This window comes from Hemiscyllium ocellatum, chromosome 2 (genome assembly GCF_020745735.1).
Source record: "Hemiscyllium ocellatum isolate sHemOce1 chromosome 2, sHemOce1.pat.X.cur, whole genome shotgun sequence".
Taxonomy (NCBI): Eukaryota; Metazoa; Chordata; class Chondrichthyes; order Orectolobiformes; family Hemiscylliidae; genus Hemiscyllium; species Hemiscyllium ocellatum.
This window is the reverse complement of record NC_083402.1, coordinates 2,131,083-2,148,348: the sequence shown is the minus strand read 5'-3', so window position 1 is coordinate 2,148,348 and position 17,266 is coordinate 2,131,083. Positions and strand designations below refer to the sequence as shown.

Here is a 17,266-nt window from a genome sequence, read left to right as displayed (position 1 = left end):
CGTCAGGGGATGGAAAGGGAACCAGCAGGCAGTGTAGGGATCCCCTGTGGCCGTTCCCCTCGATAACAAGTATACTGTTTTGGATACTGTTGGGGGGGATGACTTACCGGGGGAAAGCTGTGGGGCACCTGCTGCTCAGAAGGGAAAGGGGAAGAGGAGCAGAGCAGTAGTCATTGGGAACTCCATAGTTAGGGGGAGGGATAGGAGGTTCTGTGGGGATGAGAGAGACTCACAGTTGGTGTGTTGTTGCCTCCCAGGTGCCAGGGTCCGTGATGTCTCTGATTTTGTTTTTGGGATCCTTAAGGGGGAGGGGCATCAGCCTCAAGTCATGGTCCACATAGTCACCGACGCCAAAGGTAGGAAGAGAGATGGGGATTTAAGGCAGAAATTCAGGGAGCTAGGATGGAAGCTTAGAGCTAGGACGAACAGAATTGTTGTCTCTGGTTTGTTGCCCGTGCCACGTGCTAGTGAGGCAAGGAATAGGGAGAGAGAGGAGCTGAACACGTGGCTACAGGGATGGTGCAGGAGGAAGGGTTTTGGATTCTTGGATAATTGGGGCTCTTTCTGGGGTAGGTGGGACCTCTACAAGCAGGATGGTCTTCATCTGAACCAGAGGGGTACCAATATCCTGGGGGGGGATTTCACTAAGGCTATTGAGGTGGGTTTAAACTAATCCAGCAGGGGGATGGGAACCGAGATTGTAGTTTCGGTGTAAAGGAGGTTGGGGGTAGTGAGGTCAGGAATAGGTTTACAAGGTCACGAGATGGCACCGGTAATCAGGATGCTTGTTTGAAGTGTGTCTATTTCAACGCCAGGAGCATCCGGAATAAGGTGGGTGACCTTGCAGCGTGGGTAGATACCTGGGACTTCGATGTTGTGGCCATTTCGGAGACACGGATAGAGCAGGGACAGGAATGGTTGTTGCAGGTTCCAGGATTTAGATGTTTCAGTAAGAACAGAGAAGATGGTAAAAGAGGGGGAGGTGTGGCATTGTTGGTCAAGGACAGTATTACAGTTGCTGAAAAGATGTTTGGGGACTCGTCAACTGAGGTAGTATGGGCTGAGGTTAGAAACAGGAAAGGAGAGGTCACCCTGTTGGGAGTTTTCTATCGGCCTCCGAATAGTCCCAGAGATGTAGAGGAAAGGATAGGAATGATGATTCTGGATAGGAGTGAGAGAGACAGGGGAGTTATCATGGGGGACTTCAACTTTCCAAATATTGACTGGGGATACCAAAGTCCAGAGTGTGGTGCTGGATAAACACAGCAGGTCAGGCAGCATCCGGGGAGCAGGAGAATCGACGTTTCGGGCATAAGCCCTTCATCAGGAATGAGGCTTGTGGGCCGGGGACTGAGAGATAAATGGGAGGGGGTGGGGTGGGGCTGGGGGAAAGGTAGGTAAGAAAGCGATAGGTGGATAAAGGTGTGGGAGAAGGTGATTTGTAAAAGGAGCGAGTGATGGACAGGTCCGGAGGGCGGTGCTGAGCTGGAGGCTTGGGACTGGGATAATGTGGGGGGAGGGGAAATGAGGAAGCTGATGAAATCCGCATTGATCCCGGGTGGTTATAGGGTCCCAAGGCGGAGGATGGAGCATGATCTCCAGCATCTGCTGTCCTTACTTTCTCGTGGAAATACTACAGTATGACTGCTATAGATGGGTCAGTTTTTGTCCAATGTGTGCAGTAGGGCTTCCTGACACAGTATGTAGACAGGCCAACAAGGGGCGAGGCCACATTGGGTTTGGTACTGGGTAATGAACCCGTCCAGGTGTTAGACTTGGAGGTAGGTGAGCACTTTGGTGATAGTGACCACAATTCGGTTATGTTTACTTCAGTGATGGAAAGGGATAAGTATATACCGCAGGGGAAGAGTTATAGCTGAGGGAAAGGCAATGATGATGTGTTTAGGCAAGATTTAGGAAGCATAGGATGGGGAAGGAAACTGCAGGGGATGGGCACATTAGAAACGTGGAGCTTATTCAAGGGACAGCTACTGTGTGTCCTCGATAAATACGTACCTAACAGGCAGGGAGGAAGTGGCTGAGAGAGGGAGCCGTGGTTTACTAAGGAAGTGGAATCTCTTGTCAAGAGGAAGAAGGCGGCTTATGTTAGGATGAGATGTGAAGGCTCAGTTCGGGCACTAGAGGGTTACAAGGTAGTCAGGAAAGACCTGAAGAGAGAGCTCAGACAAGCAAGAAGGGGACATGAGAGGTTGTTGGTGAATAGGATCAAGGTAAACCCTAAGGCCTTCTGTAGGGATATCAGGAATAAAAGAATGACGAGAGTAAGATCAGGGCCAATCAAGTTTATTTTTAGGAAGTTGTGCATGGAGTCAGAGGAGATAGGGGAGGCGCTAAATGAATATTTTTTGTCAATATTCACATTGGAAAAAGACAACTTTGTCGAGGAGGATACTAAGGTACAGGCTACTTGACTCGATGGGATTGAGGTTCACAAGGAGGTGTTAGCAACTCTGGAAAGTGTGAAAATAGATAAGTCCCCTGGGCTGGATGGGATCTATCCCAGGATCCTCTGGGAAGCCAGGGAGGAGATTGCCGAGCCTTTGGTATTGATCTTTAAATCGTCATTGTCCACAGGAATAGTGCCAGAAGACTGGAGATAGCAAATGTGGTTCCCCTGTTCAAGAAGGGGAGTAGAGACAATCCTGGTAATTATAGAACAGTGAGCCTTACTTCAGTTGTTGGTAAAGTGTTGGACAAGGTTCTCGGAGCTAGGATTTATAATCATCTAGAAAAGAATAATTTGATTAGGGGTAGTCAGCACGGTTTTGTGAAGGGTAGGTCGTGCCTCACAAATCTTATTGAGTTCTTTGAGAAGGTGACCAAACAGGTAGATGAGAGTAAACCGGTTGATGTGATGTATATGGATTTCAGCAAGGCGTTCGATAAGGTTCCCCACAGTAGGCTATTGTACAAAATGCGGAGGAATGGGATTGTGGGAGATATAGCAGTTTGGATCAGTAATTGGCTTGCTGAAAGAAGATAGAGGGTAGTGGCTGATGGGAAATGTTCATCCTGGAGTCCAGTTACCAGTGGTGTACCACAAGGGTCAGTGTTGGGCCCACTGCTGTTCATCATTTTTATAAACGACCTGGATGAGGGCGTAGAAGGGTGGGTTAGTAAATTTGCAGATGACACTAAGGTCGGTAGAGTTGTGGATAGTGATGAAGGATGTTGTAGGTTACAGAGAGACATAGATAAGCTGCAGAGCTGGGCTGAGAGGTAGCAAATGGAGTTTAATGCAGACAAGTGTGAGGTGATTCACTTTGGTCGGAGTAACAGGAATGCAGAGTACTGGGCTAATGGTAAGATTCTTGGTAGTGTAGATGAGCAGAGAGATCTCGGTGTCCATGTACACAGATCCTTGAAAGTTGCCACCCAGGTTGACAGGATTGTTAAGAAGGCATACAGTGTTTTAGCTTTTATTAATAGAGGGATCGAGTTCCGGAACCATGAGGTTATGCTACAGCTGTACAAAACTCTGGTGTGGCCGCACTTGGAGTATTGTGTACAGTTCTGGTCACCGCATTATAAGAAGGATGTGGAAGCTTTGGAAAGGGTTCAGAGGAGATTTACCAGGATGTTGCCTGGTATGGAGGGAAGGTCTTATGAGGAAAGGCTGAGGGAACTGACACTGTTTTTGTTAGAGAGAAGAAGGTTGAGAGGTGACTTAATAGAGACATATAAGATAATCAGAGGGTTAGATAGGGTGGGCAGGGAGAGCCTTTTTCCAAGTATGGGGACGGTGAGCACGAGGGGACATAGCTTTAAATTGAGGGGTGATAGATATAGGACAGATGTCAGAGGTAGTTTCTTTACTCAGAGAGTAGTAGGGGCGTGGAACACACTGCCTGCAACAGGAGTAGATTCAGCAACTTTATAGATATTTAAATGATCATTGGATAGGCATGTGGATGAGAATGGAATAGTGTAGGATAGATGGGCTTCAGAGCTGAAAATGTGTTGCTGGAAAAGCGCAGCAGGTCAGGCAGCATCCAAGGAGCAGGAGAATCGACGTTTCGGGCATAAGCCCTTCATCAGGCTGAAGAAGGGCTTATTCCTGAAGAAGGGCTTTTGCCCGAAACATCGACTCTCCTGCTCCGTGGATGCTGCCTGACCTGCTGCGCTTTTCCAGCAACACATTTTCAGCTCTGATCTCCAGCATTTGCAGACCTCACTTTCTCCTCCTAGGTGGGCTTCAGATTGGTTTCACAGGACAGCACAACATTGAGGGCCAAAGGGTCTGTACTGTGCTGGAATGTTCGATGTTCTCTGCTCCTCTGTTCACTGGAGGCCACTGGACAAACCCAAAGCTCGGACAATTGGGATTAAAACAAACCATGCCACATACCGGTGCTGTCTCGGGATAATTATCTGACTCGCTGTCATTTCACTTATTCCAAGGTGATATTCATAAAAAGCACAGCTGAGCTTCCCAGAGCCTGGGCAGGGTGGGGCCCAGACACCGATTGCTCTTTGGTTTGTGTTCCTGGGGAACAGGCTGGGAGAAAGGGGCTGATGGTGTTCATGGGGAACAGGCTGGGGGAAGGGGCTGAATGGCCTGATGGTGTTCCTGGGGAACAGGCTGGAGGAAGGGGCTGAATGGCCTGATGGTGTTCCTGGGGAACAGGCTGGGGGAAAGGGGCTGAATGGCCTGATGGTGTTCCTGGGGAATAAGCGGGGGGAAGGGGCTGAATGGCTTGATGGTGTTCCTGGGGAACAGGCTGGGGGAAAGGGGCAGAATGGCCTGATGGTGTTGCTGGGGAACAGGAGCAGGTGAGGTTGGGAGACAGGCAGCAGCCATTACTGAGAGCCTGGGCTGGTCCCTGCTGGTTGTGAGGGAGACATGTCCTTTCCTCTGTCTGAGTGGGTGGTCAGAGCGACTCCGACCCTGTGAGAGCCTGTGGCCCAGGGGATGGGGCTGCAGCGATAGGTCCCTGCTGGACAGGGCAGTGGTGAAGCAGTCTGTGGTTGAACAGCTATCCTCACTAACCTATGTAGGTGACGTCGATGAAGCCAGGTTCAGACTTGCTCCTGCCCACGGAGTTGCTGGCGATGATGGTAATGGTGTAGATGGTCCAAATCGAGGTGTAGTTCTTGTTGAAGAAGCAGCTGTAGGGGCCCATGGTGCTATAGTCCGGACACTCCGAGCCCAACTCCTCCCTGCCAAGCACAACAAACACATCAGCAACCAGCTGGCCAATCATGCCCCTCAATTCTGACCACCTTCCGGATGCTATTCCAATCCCCTGAACCTGCCGTCACTCTGACACTCTGAACTCCGGCATCTATAGTCCTCGCATTTGCCTAACATCCTTGTAAATCTTTTCTGAACCCTTTCAAGTTTCACAACATCTTTCCGATAGGAAGGAGACCAGAATTGCACACAATATTCCAACAGTGGCCTAACCAATGTCCTGTACAGCTGCAACATGACCTCCCAACTCCTGTACTCAATACTCTGACCAATAAAGGAAAGCATACCAAACACCACCTTCACTATCCTATCTACCTGCAACTCCACTTTCAAGGAGCTATGAGCCTGTACTCCAAGGTCTCTGTGTTCAGCAACACTCCCTAGGACCTTACCATTAAGTGTATACGTCCTGCTAAGATTTGCTTTCCCAAAATGCAGCACCTCACATTTATCTGAATTAAACTCCATCTGCCACTTCTCAGCCCATTGGCCCATCTGGTCCAGATCCTGTTGTAATCTGAGGTAACCCTCTTCGCTGTCCAGTACACCTCCAATTTTGGTGTCATCTGCAAACTTACTAACTGTACCTCTTATGCTCACATCCAAACCATTTATGCAAATAACGAAAAGTAGAGGACCCAGCACCGATCCTTGTGGCACTCCACTGGTCACAGGCCTCCAGTCTGAAAAACAACCCTCCACCACCACCCTCTGTCTTCTACCTTTGAGCCAGTTCTGTATCCAAATGGCTAGTTCTCCCTGTATTCCATGAGATCTAACCTTGCTAACCAGTCTCCCATGGGGAACCTTGTCGAACGCCTTACTGAAGTCCATGTAGAGCACATCTACTGCTCTGCCCTCATCAATCCTCTTTGTTACTTCTTCAAAAACTCAATCAAGTTTGTGAGACATGATTTCCCACACACAAAGCCATGTTGACTATCCCGAATCAGTCTTTGCCTTTCCAAATACATGTACATCCTGTCCCTCAGGATTCTCTCTAACACCGAGGTCAGGCTCACCGGCCGACACCAGATAGACAGAGAGAGGGAGAGAGACAAAAAGAGAGAGAGAGACAGAGAGAGTGCCAAATGTCCATTTGTGTCTGGAGTTGTTGATTGCAGGGACCTGATCACACTGACACGCTGAGCTGGATATCCTACAGCCAGGAATCATCACAGAGATGGAACTCTCGCGTCTCCCTATATGGAGGTGTCCCTTTAAATGGTCAACAATGCTCAGGCCTCGGTCAGGAAGGGTCAGAAATGCACCAGGAGGAGTCAGGTTGGGGATAGGAGGGGATCGGAATGGCCTCAGGAGGGCCAGGAAGGGATCAGTAATAGTGCAAGGTCATTAGAAGGGGTCACAGTGGGTCAGTAAGGGTCAGAGGGCACCAGTAGGAGTGACGGCAGGTTCAGGAGAACACCTCCATCCCAAGATCCTCAAGCCTGACCACCCTGGCCGACCCACGGTCACAGCCTGCTCCTGCCCCACTGAACCCATCTCCTCCTACCTCGAGAAAAGCAAATTACTGCAGATGCTGGAATCTGAAACCAAAAGAGAAAATGCTGGAAAATCTCAGCAGGTCAGGCAGCGTCTGTAAGGAGAGAAAAGGACAGTGACCACAACTCGGTGACTTTTACTTTAGTGATGGAGAGGGATAATCGTGCGCCGCAGGGCAAGAGCTATAGCTGGGGGCAGGGAAATTATGATGCAGTGAGGCATGACTTAGGATGGGTGGATTGGAAAAACAGGCTTCAAGAGAAGAACACTAATGAGATGTGGGGAGTGTTCAAGGAGCAGCTACTGCGTGTCCTCGATAGGTATGTACCAGTCAGGCATGGTGTAAAGGGCCTTGTGAGGCAGCCGTGGTTTAGTAAGGAATTGGAATCCCTTGTGAAAGGGAAGAAGACGGCATATGTAAAGATGAGGCGTGAAGGTTCAGTTGGGGCGATTGAGAGTTATAAGGTAGCCAGGAAGGATCTAAAGAGGGAGCTAAGAGCAGCGAGAAGGGGACATGAAAAGTCTTTAGTTGGTAGGATTAGGGAAAACCCAAAGGCTTTCTATAGGTATGTCAAGAATAAAAGGATGACTAGGGTAGGTATCGGTCCAGTCAAGGATAGTAGTGGGAAGTTGTGTGTGGAGGCGGAGGAGATTGGAGAGACATTAAATCAGTACTTTTCATCAGTATTCACTCAGGAACAGGACACTGTTGCTGATGTGAATATGGAATCACAAATAATTAGAATGGATGCCCTGGAAATATGCAGGGAAGAGGTTCTGGGAATATTGGAAAGGATGAATATAGATAAGTCTCCTGGGCCTGATGGCATTTACCCCAGGATCCTATGGGAAGCTAGGGAGGAGATAGCAGAGCCATTGGCCTGGATTTTTATGTCGTCATTGTCAACGGGAATAGTACCAGAGGACTGGAGGATAGCGAATGTGGTCCCATTGTTCAAGAAAGGGAGTAGGGATAGCCCTAGTAACTATAGGCCAGTGAGTCTGACTTCAGTGGTGGGCAAAGTCTTAGAGAGAATGGTAAGGGATAAGATTTATGAACATCTGGGTAGGAATAACGTGATCAGGGATAGCCAGCATGGTTTTGTGAAGGGCAGGTCGTGCCTCACAAACCTTATTGAGTTCTTTGAGAAGGTGACTAAGGAAGTGAATGAGGGTAAAGCAGTAGATGTTGTGTATATGGATTTTAGTAAGGCGTTCGATAAGGTTCCCCATGGTCGGCTAATGCTAAAACTTCGGAGGTATGGCATTGAGGATACATTAGAGGTTTGGATTAGGAATTGGCTGGCTGGAAGGAGACAGAGGGTAGTAGTTGATGGATTATGTTCATCTTGGAGCGCAGTTACTAGCGGTGTACCACAAGGATCTGTTTTGGGACCATTGCTTTTTGTTATCTTTATAAATGATCTAGAGGAAGGACTTGAAAGCTGGGTAAGCAAGTTTGCGGATGACACGAAAGTCGGTGGAGTTGTGGATAGTGAGGAAGGAAGTGGTAGGTTACAGCGGGATATAGATAAGTTGCAGAGCTGGGCGGAAATGTGGCAAATGGAATTCAATGTAGCTAAGTGCGAAGTCGTTCACTTTGGTAGGAGTAACAAGAAGATGGATTACTGGGCTAATGGTAGGCTACTTGGTAGTGTGGATGAGCAGAGGGATCTTGGTGTCCATGTACACAGATCTCTGAAAGTTGCCACCCAGGTAAATAGTGCTGTGAGGAAGGCATATGGTGTACTGGGCTTTATTGGCAGAGGAATTGAGTTCCGGAGTCCTGAGGTCATGTTGCAGTTGTATAAGACTCTGGTGAGGCCTCATCTGGAGTATTGTGTGCAGTTTTGGTCGCCATACTATAGGAAGGATGTGGAAGCTTTAGAACGAGTGCAGAGGAGGTTTACCAGGATGTTGCCTGGAATGGTAGGAAAATCTTATGAGGAAAGGCTGAGGCACTTGGGGCTGTTCTCATTGGAGAAGAGAAGGTTTAGGGGAGATCTGATAGAAGTGTATAAGATGATTAGGGGTTTAGATAGGGTAGATACTAAGAACCTTTTACCGCTAATGGAGTCAGGTGTTACTAGGGGACATAGCTTTAAATTAAGGGGTGGTAGGTATAGGACAGATGTTAGGGGTAGATTCTTCACACAGCGGGTTGTGAGTTCATGGAATGCCCTGCCCGTATCAGTGGTGAACTCTCCTTCTTTATGGTCATTTAAGCGGGCATTGGATAGGCATTTGGAAGTTATTGGGCTAGTATAGGTTAGGTAGGATTCGGTCGGCGCAACATCGAGGGCCGAAGGGCCTGTACTGCGCTGTATCCTTCTATGTTCTATGTTCTAAAAGAGCTGACATTCGAGTCTAACTGACCGTCTGTCAAAGCTAAAAACAGGGGGTAAATAGGGAGGTATTTATACTAGGCTGAGAGAAGGTGGGTCCTGGCTCCAGAAGCAAAGGTAACAATAACGAGGTGATAGTGAGAGTGCGGAGAGAGATTATCGGGAGGTAGGAGCTGTGAGTGACCAAGGCTGAAGCCTTGTGGGGTCTGGGGGGGACGGGTGAAGCAGAGGCGAAATGGAGAAGGGTAACAAAGGGGGAAGAGGAGAGGGAAAAGGTGCTGAGAGAGTGGGGAGAGGGAGAGAGAGAGAGAGGGACAGTCAAGAAATAAGAGGTACAGAACAGTGGGAAAAAGAGATAAATAAAATAAATGAAATAAAATTACGGAGCAGAATGAAACAGAGGGGTCAAGATGGGATAAACATCTGAAGTTGTTGAATTCAGCGTTGAGACCGGGAGGCTGTAATGGGCCTAGTCGGAAGATGAGATGCTGTTCCTCCAGTTTGCGCTGAGCTTCACTGGGACATTGCAGCAGGCCAAGGACAGACATGTGGGTATGGGAGCAGGGTTGGGTGTTAAAGTGACAAGCCAGGGGAAGGTCCGGGACCTGATTGCGTACAGACCCAAGGTGCTCAGCAAGATGATCACCCAGTCGGCGTTATGTCTCTCCAATATTGAGGAGACCACATTGGGAGCAATGAATGCAACAGACCAAATAGAAAGAGGTACAAGTGAAACGCTGCTTAATCTCAAATGAGTGTTTGGGGCCTTGGAAGGTGAGGATGGAAGAGGTAAAGGGGCAGGTGTTGCACTCTCTGCGATTGCATTGGAAGATGCCGTGTGTGATGGGAGAGAGGTGTTAGGTGTGATGGGAAGGTGCGGTGTGTGATGGGAGAGGTGTTAGGTGTGATGGGAAGGTGCCGTGTGTGATGGGAGAGAGGTGTTAGGTGTGATGGGAGAGGTGTTAGGTGTGATGGGAAGGTGCCGTGTGTGATGGGAGAGAGGTGTTAGGTGTGATGGGAGAGGTGTTAGGTGTGATGGGAAGGTGCCGTGTGTGATGGGAGAGAGGTGTTAGGTGTGATGGGAGAGGTGTTCGGTGTGATGGGAAGGTGCCGTGTGTGATGGGAAGGTGCGGTGTGTGATGGGAAGGTGCCGTGTGTGATGGGAAGGTGCCGTGTGTGATGGGAGAGGTGTTCGGTGTGATGGAGGAGTGCACTAGGTTGTCCCGGAGGGAACGATCTCTGCGGAATGCAGACAGGGGGAGGGAAGGGAAGATGTGTTTAGTGGTGGTGTCGTGTTGGAGTTGGTGAAAATGGCGGAGGATCATTCTTTGCAAGTGAAGGCTGGAGGGGTGAAAGGGGAGAACAAGAGGGAGCCTATCCTTGTTCTGGGAGGGGAGGGAGGGGGTGGGGGTCGTGGCGCGGGAGATGGCCCACACACTGTCAAGAGCCCTGTCAACAACTGTAGGTGGGAAGCCACGGTTGGAGAAGAAGGAGCACATATTAAGAGCCCCACTTTGGAAAGTGGAACAAATGCGGCGGAGGTGAAGGAGCTGAGAGAAAGGGATCGAATCCTTACAGGCCGCAGGGTGAGAAGAGCTGTAGTCCAGATACCCGTGGGGACGTTACAGCCTGCTGGTCTCAACATTAAATTCAACAACTTCAGATAATGATCCCATCTCGACCCCTCCGTTTTCATTCTGCTCCATAATTTTATTTCATTTATTTTATTTATCTCTTTTTCCCACTGTTCTGTACCTCTTATTTCTTGACTGTCCCTCTCTCTCTCTCTCCCTCTCCCCACTCTCTCAGCACCTTTTCCCTCTCCTCTTCCCCCTTTGTTACCCTTCTCCATTTCGCCTCTGCTTCACCCGTCCCCCCCAGACCCCACAAGGCTTCAGCCTTGGTCACTCACAGCTCCTACCTCCCGATAATCTCTCTCCGCACTCTCACTATCACCTCGTTATTGTTACCTTTGCTTCTGGAGCCATGACCCACCTTCTCTCAGCCTAGTATAAATACCTCCCTATTTACCCCCTGTTTTAGCTTTGACAGAGGGTCAGTTAGACTCTAAACGTCAGCTCTTTTCTCTCCTTACACATGCTGCCAAACTTACTCTTCCTCCGCTACATTGATGACTGCATTGGCGCCACCTCGTGCTCCCGCGAGGAGGTTGAGCAATTCATCAAGTTCACCAACACATTCCATCCTGACCTTAAATTTACCTGGACCATCTCTGACACCTCCCTCCCCTTCCTGGACCTCTCCATCTCCATTAATGACGACCGACTTAACACTGATATTTTTTACAAACCCACCGACTCCCACAGCTACCTGGATTACACCTCTTCCCACCCTACCTCCTGCAAAAATGCCATCCCATAGAACATGGAACATAGAAAAATGCAGCGCAGTACAGGCCCTTCAGCCCTCGATGTTGCGCTGACCCAAGCCCACCCTAACCTACACTAGCCTACTATCCTCCATATGCCTATCCAATGCCCGTTTAAATGCCCATAAAGAGGGAGAGTCCACCACTGCTACTGGCAGGGCATTCCATGAACTCACGACTCGCTGAGTAAAGAATCTACCCCTAACATCAGTCCTATACCTACCACCCCTTAATTTAAAGCTATGCCCCCTTGTAATATCTGACTCCATACGTGGAAAAAGGTTCTCATGGTCAACCCTATCTAAACCCCTAATCATCTTGTACACCTCTATCAAGTCTCCCCTAAACCTTCTTTTCTCCAATGAAAATAGCCCCAAGTGCCTCAGCCTTTCCTCATACGATCTCCCTACCATTCCAGGCAACATCCTGGTAAACCTCCTCTGCACCCGTTCCAGTGCCTCCACATCCTTCCTATAGTATGGCGACCAAAACTGCACACAATACTCCAGATGAGGCCTCACCAGAGTCTTATACAACTGCAACATGACCTCAGGACTCCGGAACTCAATTCCTCTACCAATAAAAGTCAGTATGCCATATGCCTTCATATCCCGTATTCCCAATTCCTCTGCCTCCGCCGTATCTGCTCCCAGGAGGACCAGTTCCACCACAGAACACACCGATGGCCTCCTTCTTTAGAGACCGCAATTTCCCTTCCCACGTGGTTAAAGATGCCCTCCAACGCATCTCGTCCACATCCCGCACCTCCGCCCTCAGACCCCACCCCTCCAACCGTAACAAGGACAGAACGCCCCGGTGCTCCCCTTCCACCCTACCAACCTTCGCATAAACCAAATCATCCGCCGACATTTCCGCCACCTCCAAACAGACCCCCCCACCAGGGATATATTTCACTCCCCACCCCTTTCTGCCTTCCACAACGACCGTTCCCTCCGTGACTACCTGGTCAGGTCCACGCCCCCCTACAACCCACCCTCCCATCCTGGCACTTTCCCCTGCCACCGCAGGAACTGTAAATCCTGTGCCCACACCCCCTCCCTCACCTCTATCCAAGGCCCTAAAGGAGCCTTCCACATCCATCAGAGTTTTACCTGCACATCCACTAATATCATTTATTGTATCTGTTGCTCCCGATGCGGTCTCCTCTACATTGGGGAGACTGGGCGCCTCCTAGCAGAGCGCTTTAGGGAACATCTCCGAGACACCCGCACCAATCAACCACACAGCCCTGTGGCCCAACATTTCAACTCCCCCTCCCACTCTGCCGAGGACATGGAGGTCCTGGGCCTCCTTCACCGCCGCTCCCTCACCACCAGACGCCTGGAGGAAGAACGCCTCATCTTCCACCTCGGAACACTTCAACCCCAGGGCATCAATGTGGACTTCAACAGCTTCCTCATTTCCCCTTCCCCCACCTCACCCGAGTTCCAAACTTCCAGCTCAGCACTGTCCCCATGACTTGTCCGGACTTGTCCTACCTGCCTATCTTCCTTTCCACCTATCCACTCCACCCTCTCCTCCCTGACCTATCACCTTCATCCCCTCCCTCACTCACCCTTTGTACTCTATGCTACCTTCTCCCCCCATTTATCTCTCCACCCTGGACGCTTCCTGCCTCTATTCCTGACGAAGGGCTTTAGCCTGAAACGTCAATTCTCCTGCTCTCGGATGCTGCCTGACCTGCTGTGCTTTTCCAGCAACACTCTAACCATTACAAGGATGTTACCAGAGTTGGAGGACTAGAGCTACAGGGAGAGGCTGAATAAGCTGGGGCTGTTTTCCCCAGAGCATCAGAGGCTAAGGGTTAGGGAGTCCAGAATGAGAGGGCATAGGTTTAAGGGTGAGACGGGAAAGATATAAAGGGACTTAAAAAGAGGAGAGTGAGGGGGAGTGCAGGGGTTGGGGGGGAGAGCAGGGGGAGTGTGAGGGGGAGAGCGGGGGAAGAGAGCAGGGGGGAAAGAGCAGGGGGGAGAGAGCAGGGGGAGAACTGGGGGGAGGACGACGGGGAGAACGGGGGGAGAGCGAGGGGGAGCATGAGGGGGGAGAGTGCAAGGGGGAGAGCGCAAGGGGGAGAGCGCAAGGGGGAGGGGGAGCGCGAGGGGGAGAGGGTGGGGGAGAGCGAGGGGGAGCGTGAGGGGGAGCGCTGGGGGGAGCGAGCGGGGGAGCGAGTGGGGGAGCGAGGGGTGGAGCGAGGGGGGAGGGTGGAAGAGGGGGAGGGTGGAAGAGGGCGAGGGGGAGAGGGCGAGGGAGAGGGGGAGAGGGCGAGGGGGAGAGGGGGAGAGGGTGAGGGGGAGCAAACCCATCTTTTCCAAAGTCCTGGTGGGGATCTGTTTAAGTATTTCCAAGCATTGCCTGAACTCGATGAGAAGGATTGGAAGCCTTTTTCATCACAGTTGAGAAAGTGGCTAGACAAATGCAGTGGCCATGGGCAATGTGGGTTTTGTTGATTCAAATGAAACCTGTCGGTAGGGCTGGTGAGGTATTCACTTCCCTGTCGGAGGAGGGATCTGGGGAGTATGAGGAAGTGGGAAAAGCCAGGTTAAGTGCAGATGAGCTTGTACCAGAAGCTGAGAGACAATGTTTCAGGGAATCGGAGAGGGACCTCAGGCAAACCGACATTGAGCCTACAAAGATCAAACAGAGTCATCTCGATGGTGGATAACAGCTTTACAAACCCGTGATGCTCTCAGAGAGATGATCATTTTGGAGGAATTCAAACATTCCCTTCCCGAAGGGGACGGTAGCTCAGTGGTTGGCAGGGAGCCGGCTTCGAACCGACCCTCAGGCAACGGTCTGTTGGAGTTTGCACGTTCCCCCTGTGTCTGCTCTCGTTTCTTCCACAATCCAAAGATGTGCAGGTTCAGGTGGATTGGCCATTGGAAATACAGGGATAGGGGTGGGTCTGGGTGGGACGCTCCTCCTCAGAGGGTTGGTGTGGACTCAATGGGCTGAACGGCCTGTTTCCACTTTGTAGAGAAGGAGTGAGAACTTCTGTGGACGATCAGAGAGTTACAATTGCAAGGTTCACATCACTCTCCTCCCTCCCTCCCTCACTCTCTGTCTGTCTGTCTGTCTGTCATCTGTCTCGCGTGCATTGAGGAGCTGTTCCATGCTGACACACTTACCCCTCGACACTGTACCACAGGGAATAGTTGGTCACTAATCCGCCATCTTCCCCAGGTTCCCACCAACAGGTGAAGGTCTCCTTGTCAGGTGACCGGCAAAGAGTGAGCCGGGGTTTGCCGGGGGCAGACATACCTGGTGGAGTGAGAGAACAGCCAATCAGCATAGAGCCTGGGGCCAGAGTGGGGACATGGTGAAGAGGAGACTGGAGTCACTCAACGTACCTGCAGCATGAGGTGGGGATCTCAGGGGAATGACGAATATGAAGAAGATGGACATCCCCATGGGTAACACCACTCCCATCATCCTCCACTCTCAACGCCTCACTGTAAAGGAAGATCCAAACAATATCAGAACCAACCCTCTCCACCCCTGCTTCTCTCTCTCTCTTCCCAGCCCTCTATCTCTCTCTCTCTCTATCATGTACGACAACACTGAGAAAGGCCCTTCAGCCCATTCAGTCAGTTCCCGTCAAAAACAACCACCTAATTCTGGTAATCGTTTTTGCACACCTCTGCCCCTGACCTTAAACCTACACCCACCTCCTCCCCCTTCCCCTACTCCTCCTCCTCCCCCTCCCCCTCTGCCTCCTCTCCCCTCACATCATCGATCCCTGCACCAAGGGCAAATGTTCCTTCCTCTCGGCTTTATCTCAGTCCCTCAGAGATAAACCACGTCAATGACATTCCCCCCTCAAACACATCCCCCTCGATCACATCCCCCTCAATCACATCCCCCTCAATCACATCCCCCTCGATCACATCCCCCTCGATCACATTCCCCCCTCAATCACATCCCCCTCAATCACATTCCCCCCTCAATCACATTCCCCCCTCAATCACATCCCCCCTCAATCACATCCCCCTCAATCACATTCCCCCCTCAATCACATTCCCCCTCAATCACATCCCCCTCAATCACATCCCCCTCAATCACATCCCCCCTCAATCACATCCCCCTCAATCACATCCCCCTCAATCACATCCCCCTCAATCACATCCCCCCCTCAATCACATCCCCCTCAATCACATCCCCCTCAATCACATCCCCCCCTCAACCTCATCCCCCCTCAACCTCATCTCCCCCTCAATCACATCCTCCCTCAGTCTCTCCCACTTTCAGGGAAACAATCCCTGTCTGTCCAAACTCGCTTCATAACAGAAACTCTCCCGCCCAGCTCACACCCTGGTCAGTCTCCCTCTGTCCCCCTCTCCCAGTGCTATCACACCCTGGTCAGTCTCCCTCTGTCCCCTCTCCCAGTGCTATCACAACCTGGTCAGTCTCCCTCTGTCCCCTCTCCCAGTGCTATCACAACCTGGTCAGTCTCCCTCTGTCCCCTCTCCCAGTGCTGTCCCATCCCTCCCTATAATGTGGATTTGCGAACCACACACAATACTCTATATCTCTCTCTCTCTCTCTCAGTCAGTTCTCCTCTTCTAGCTCTCTCTCCACTCTGAGTTACCTTTGTCATCCTGTTAATCTTGGTGCCACTGTCAGTCTCCTCTCTGTTCCTGCCTCAGTCTGGAATACCTTGCTTGGCTTTCCCGGTCAGGCTGATGGATGGTTCGGAGCTGGTTTTCGGACTGTGTTCCTGAGGGATCCCTGCCACACTTTCTCGGAGGTCAGACTTAGGCAACAAGTCTTACTCTGGATTGGTTGTTATACTGTCCTGTATCTATGGTGACCAGATGTCTTTTGCTGCCGTAGCAACCATCTTAAAGGATTTATTTGTTATTTGAAAATTGGTAATAAAATCCTCTGTTTTTCCAACAGGAAGCCTGAACAGGTAGGTAGAGTGTAACACTGAGTAAGGCACCCAACGCAATGTTCCAATGGGGTCACATGGAACTCGTTTCTCGCTGAATTCCCTCTTGGTGGTGGTCTCTCCTGGTGGGATCTGAACCTAGGGTTCAGGATTGTGAACCCAGTGACATTACACTGCACTGTGTCCTCCCCCACTTCACGCCTGTAATTCACCCAATTTAATCAGCCATTCTGTCAGAGGTCCCCTGAAACTGATCAAAGAAAGTTTTTGAACAGAAGGAAGTTACAAAGCTGAAGTGTGAGGTGTTGGTACAATTCTGACATTTCAAAGATATTTGGACAGGTATGTGAACAGGAAACATTTGGGGGGAAATGGGCCAAACGCAGGCAGGTGGGACTAGTTTCGTTTGGGAACATGGTCATATGGACGAGTTGGTCTGAAGGGTTTGTTTCCACACTGTACAACTCTGTGTTTGCCCTCACTGGAGAGGGCATGAAGTGTAAGGATAGACATGTTATGCTGCAGCTTTACCGAACTTTAGTGAGGCCACACTTGGAATATTACATTCAGTTCTGGTCACCGCACTACCTGAAGGGTTTGGATGCTTTGGAGACGGTAGAGAAAAGGTTTCCCAGGATGTTGCCTGGCCTGGGGGGAGTTTAGCGATGGAGGAAGGTTGGATGGACTGGGTTGGTTTTCACTGGAACGCAGGGATTCGAGGGGCGACCTGACAGAAGTTTATCCAGTTGTGAATGGCATGGATCGTGTGGGGAGTACGAAGCTTTTACCCAGGGTGGAGGGGTCACTTACTCAGGGTCACAGGTTCAAGGTACAGAGTGTTTGGTGGGTGGGGGGGGGTTGTTTACAAGAGATGTGCGAGGCATGTATGTTACACAAAGGGCAGG

The 17,266-nt window shown here is 50.6% G+C and overlaps 1 protein-coding gene across 1 annotated transcript in view; it reads right to left on the bottom strand.

Moving 5' to 3' along the window:
* prlra (prolactin receptor a) overlaps positions 1 to 14,729 on the bottom strand; it is a 51,496-nt gene extending 36,767 nt beyond the window's left edge. The window contains exons 1-2 of the mRNA XM_060847112.1: positions 14,599 to 14,729; positions 5,012 to 5,181 (exon numbers count right to left, since the gene is read on the bottom strand). Coding sequence (XP_060703095.1) covers positions 5,012 to 5,181; positions 14,599 to 14,729 — 301 coding nt within the window. The remainder of the gene's footprint in view (positions 1 to 5,011; positions 5,182 to 14,598) is intronic.
* Between the last annotated feature and the right edge of the window lie 2,537 nt (positions 14,730 to 17,266).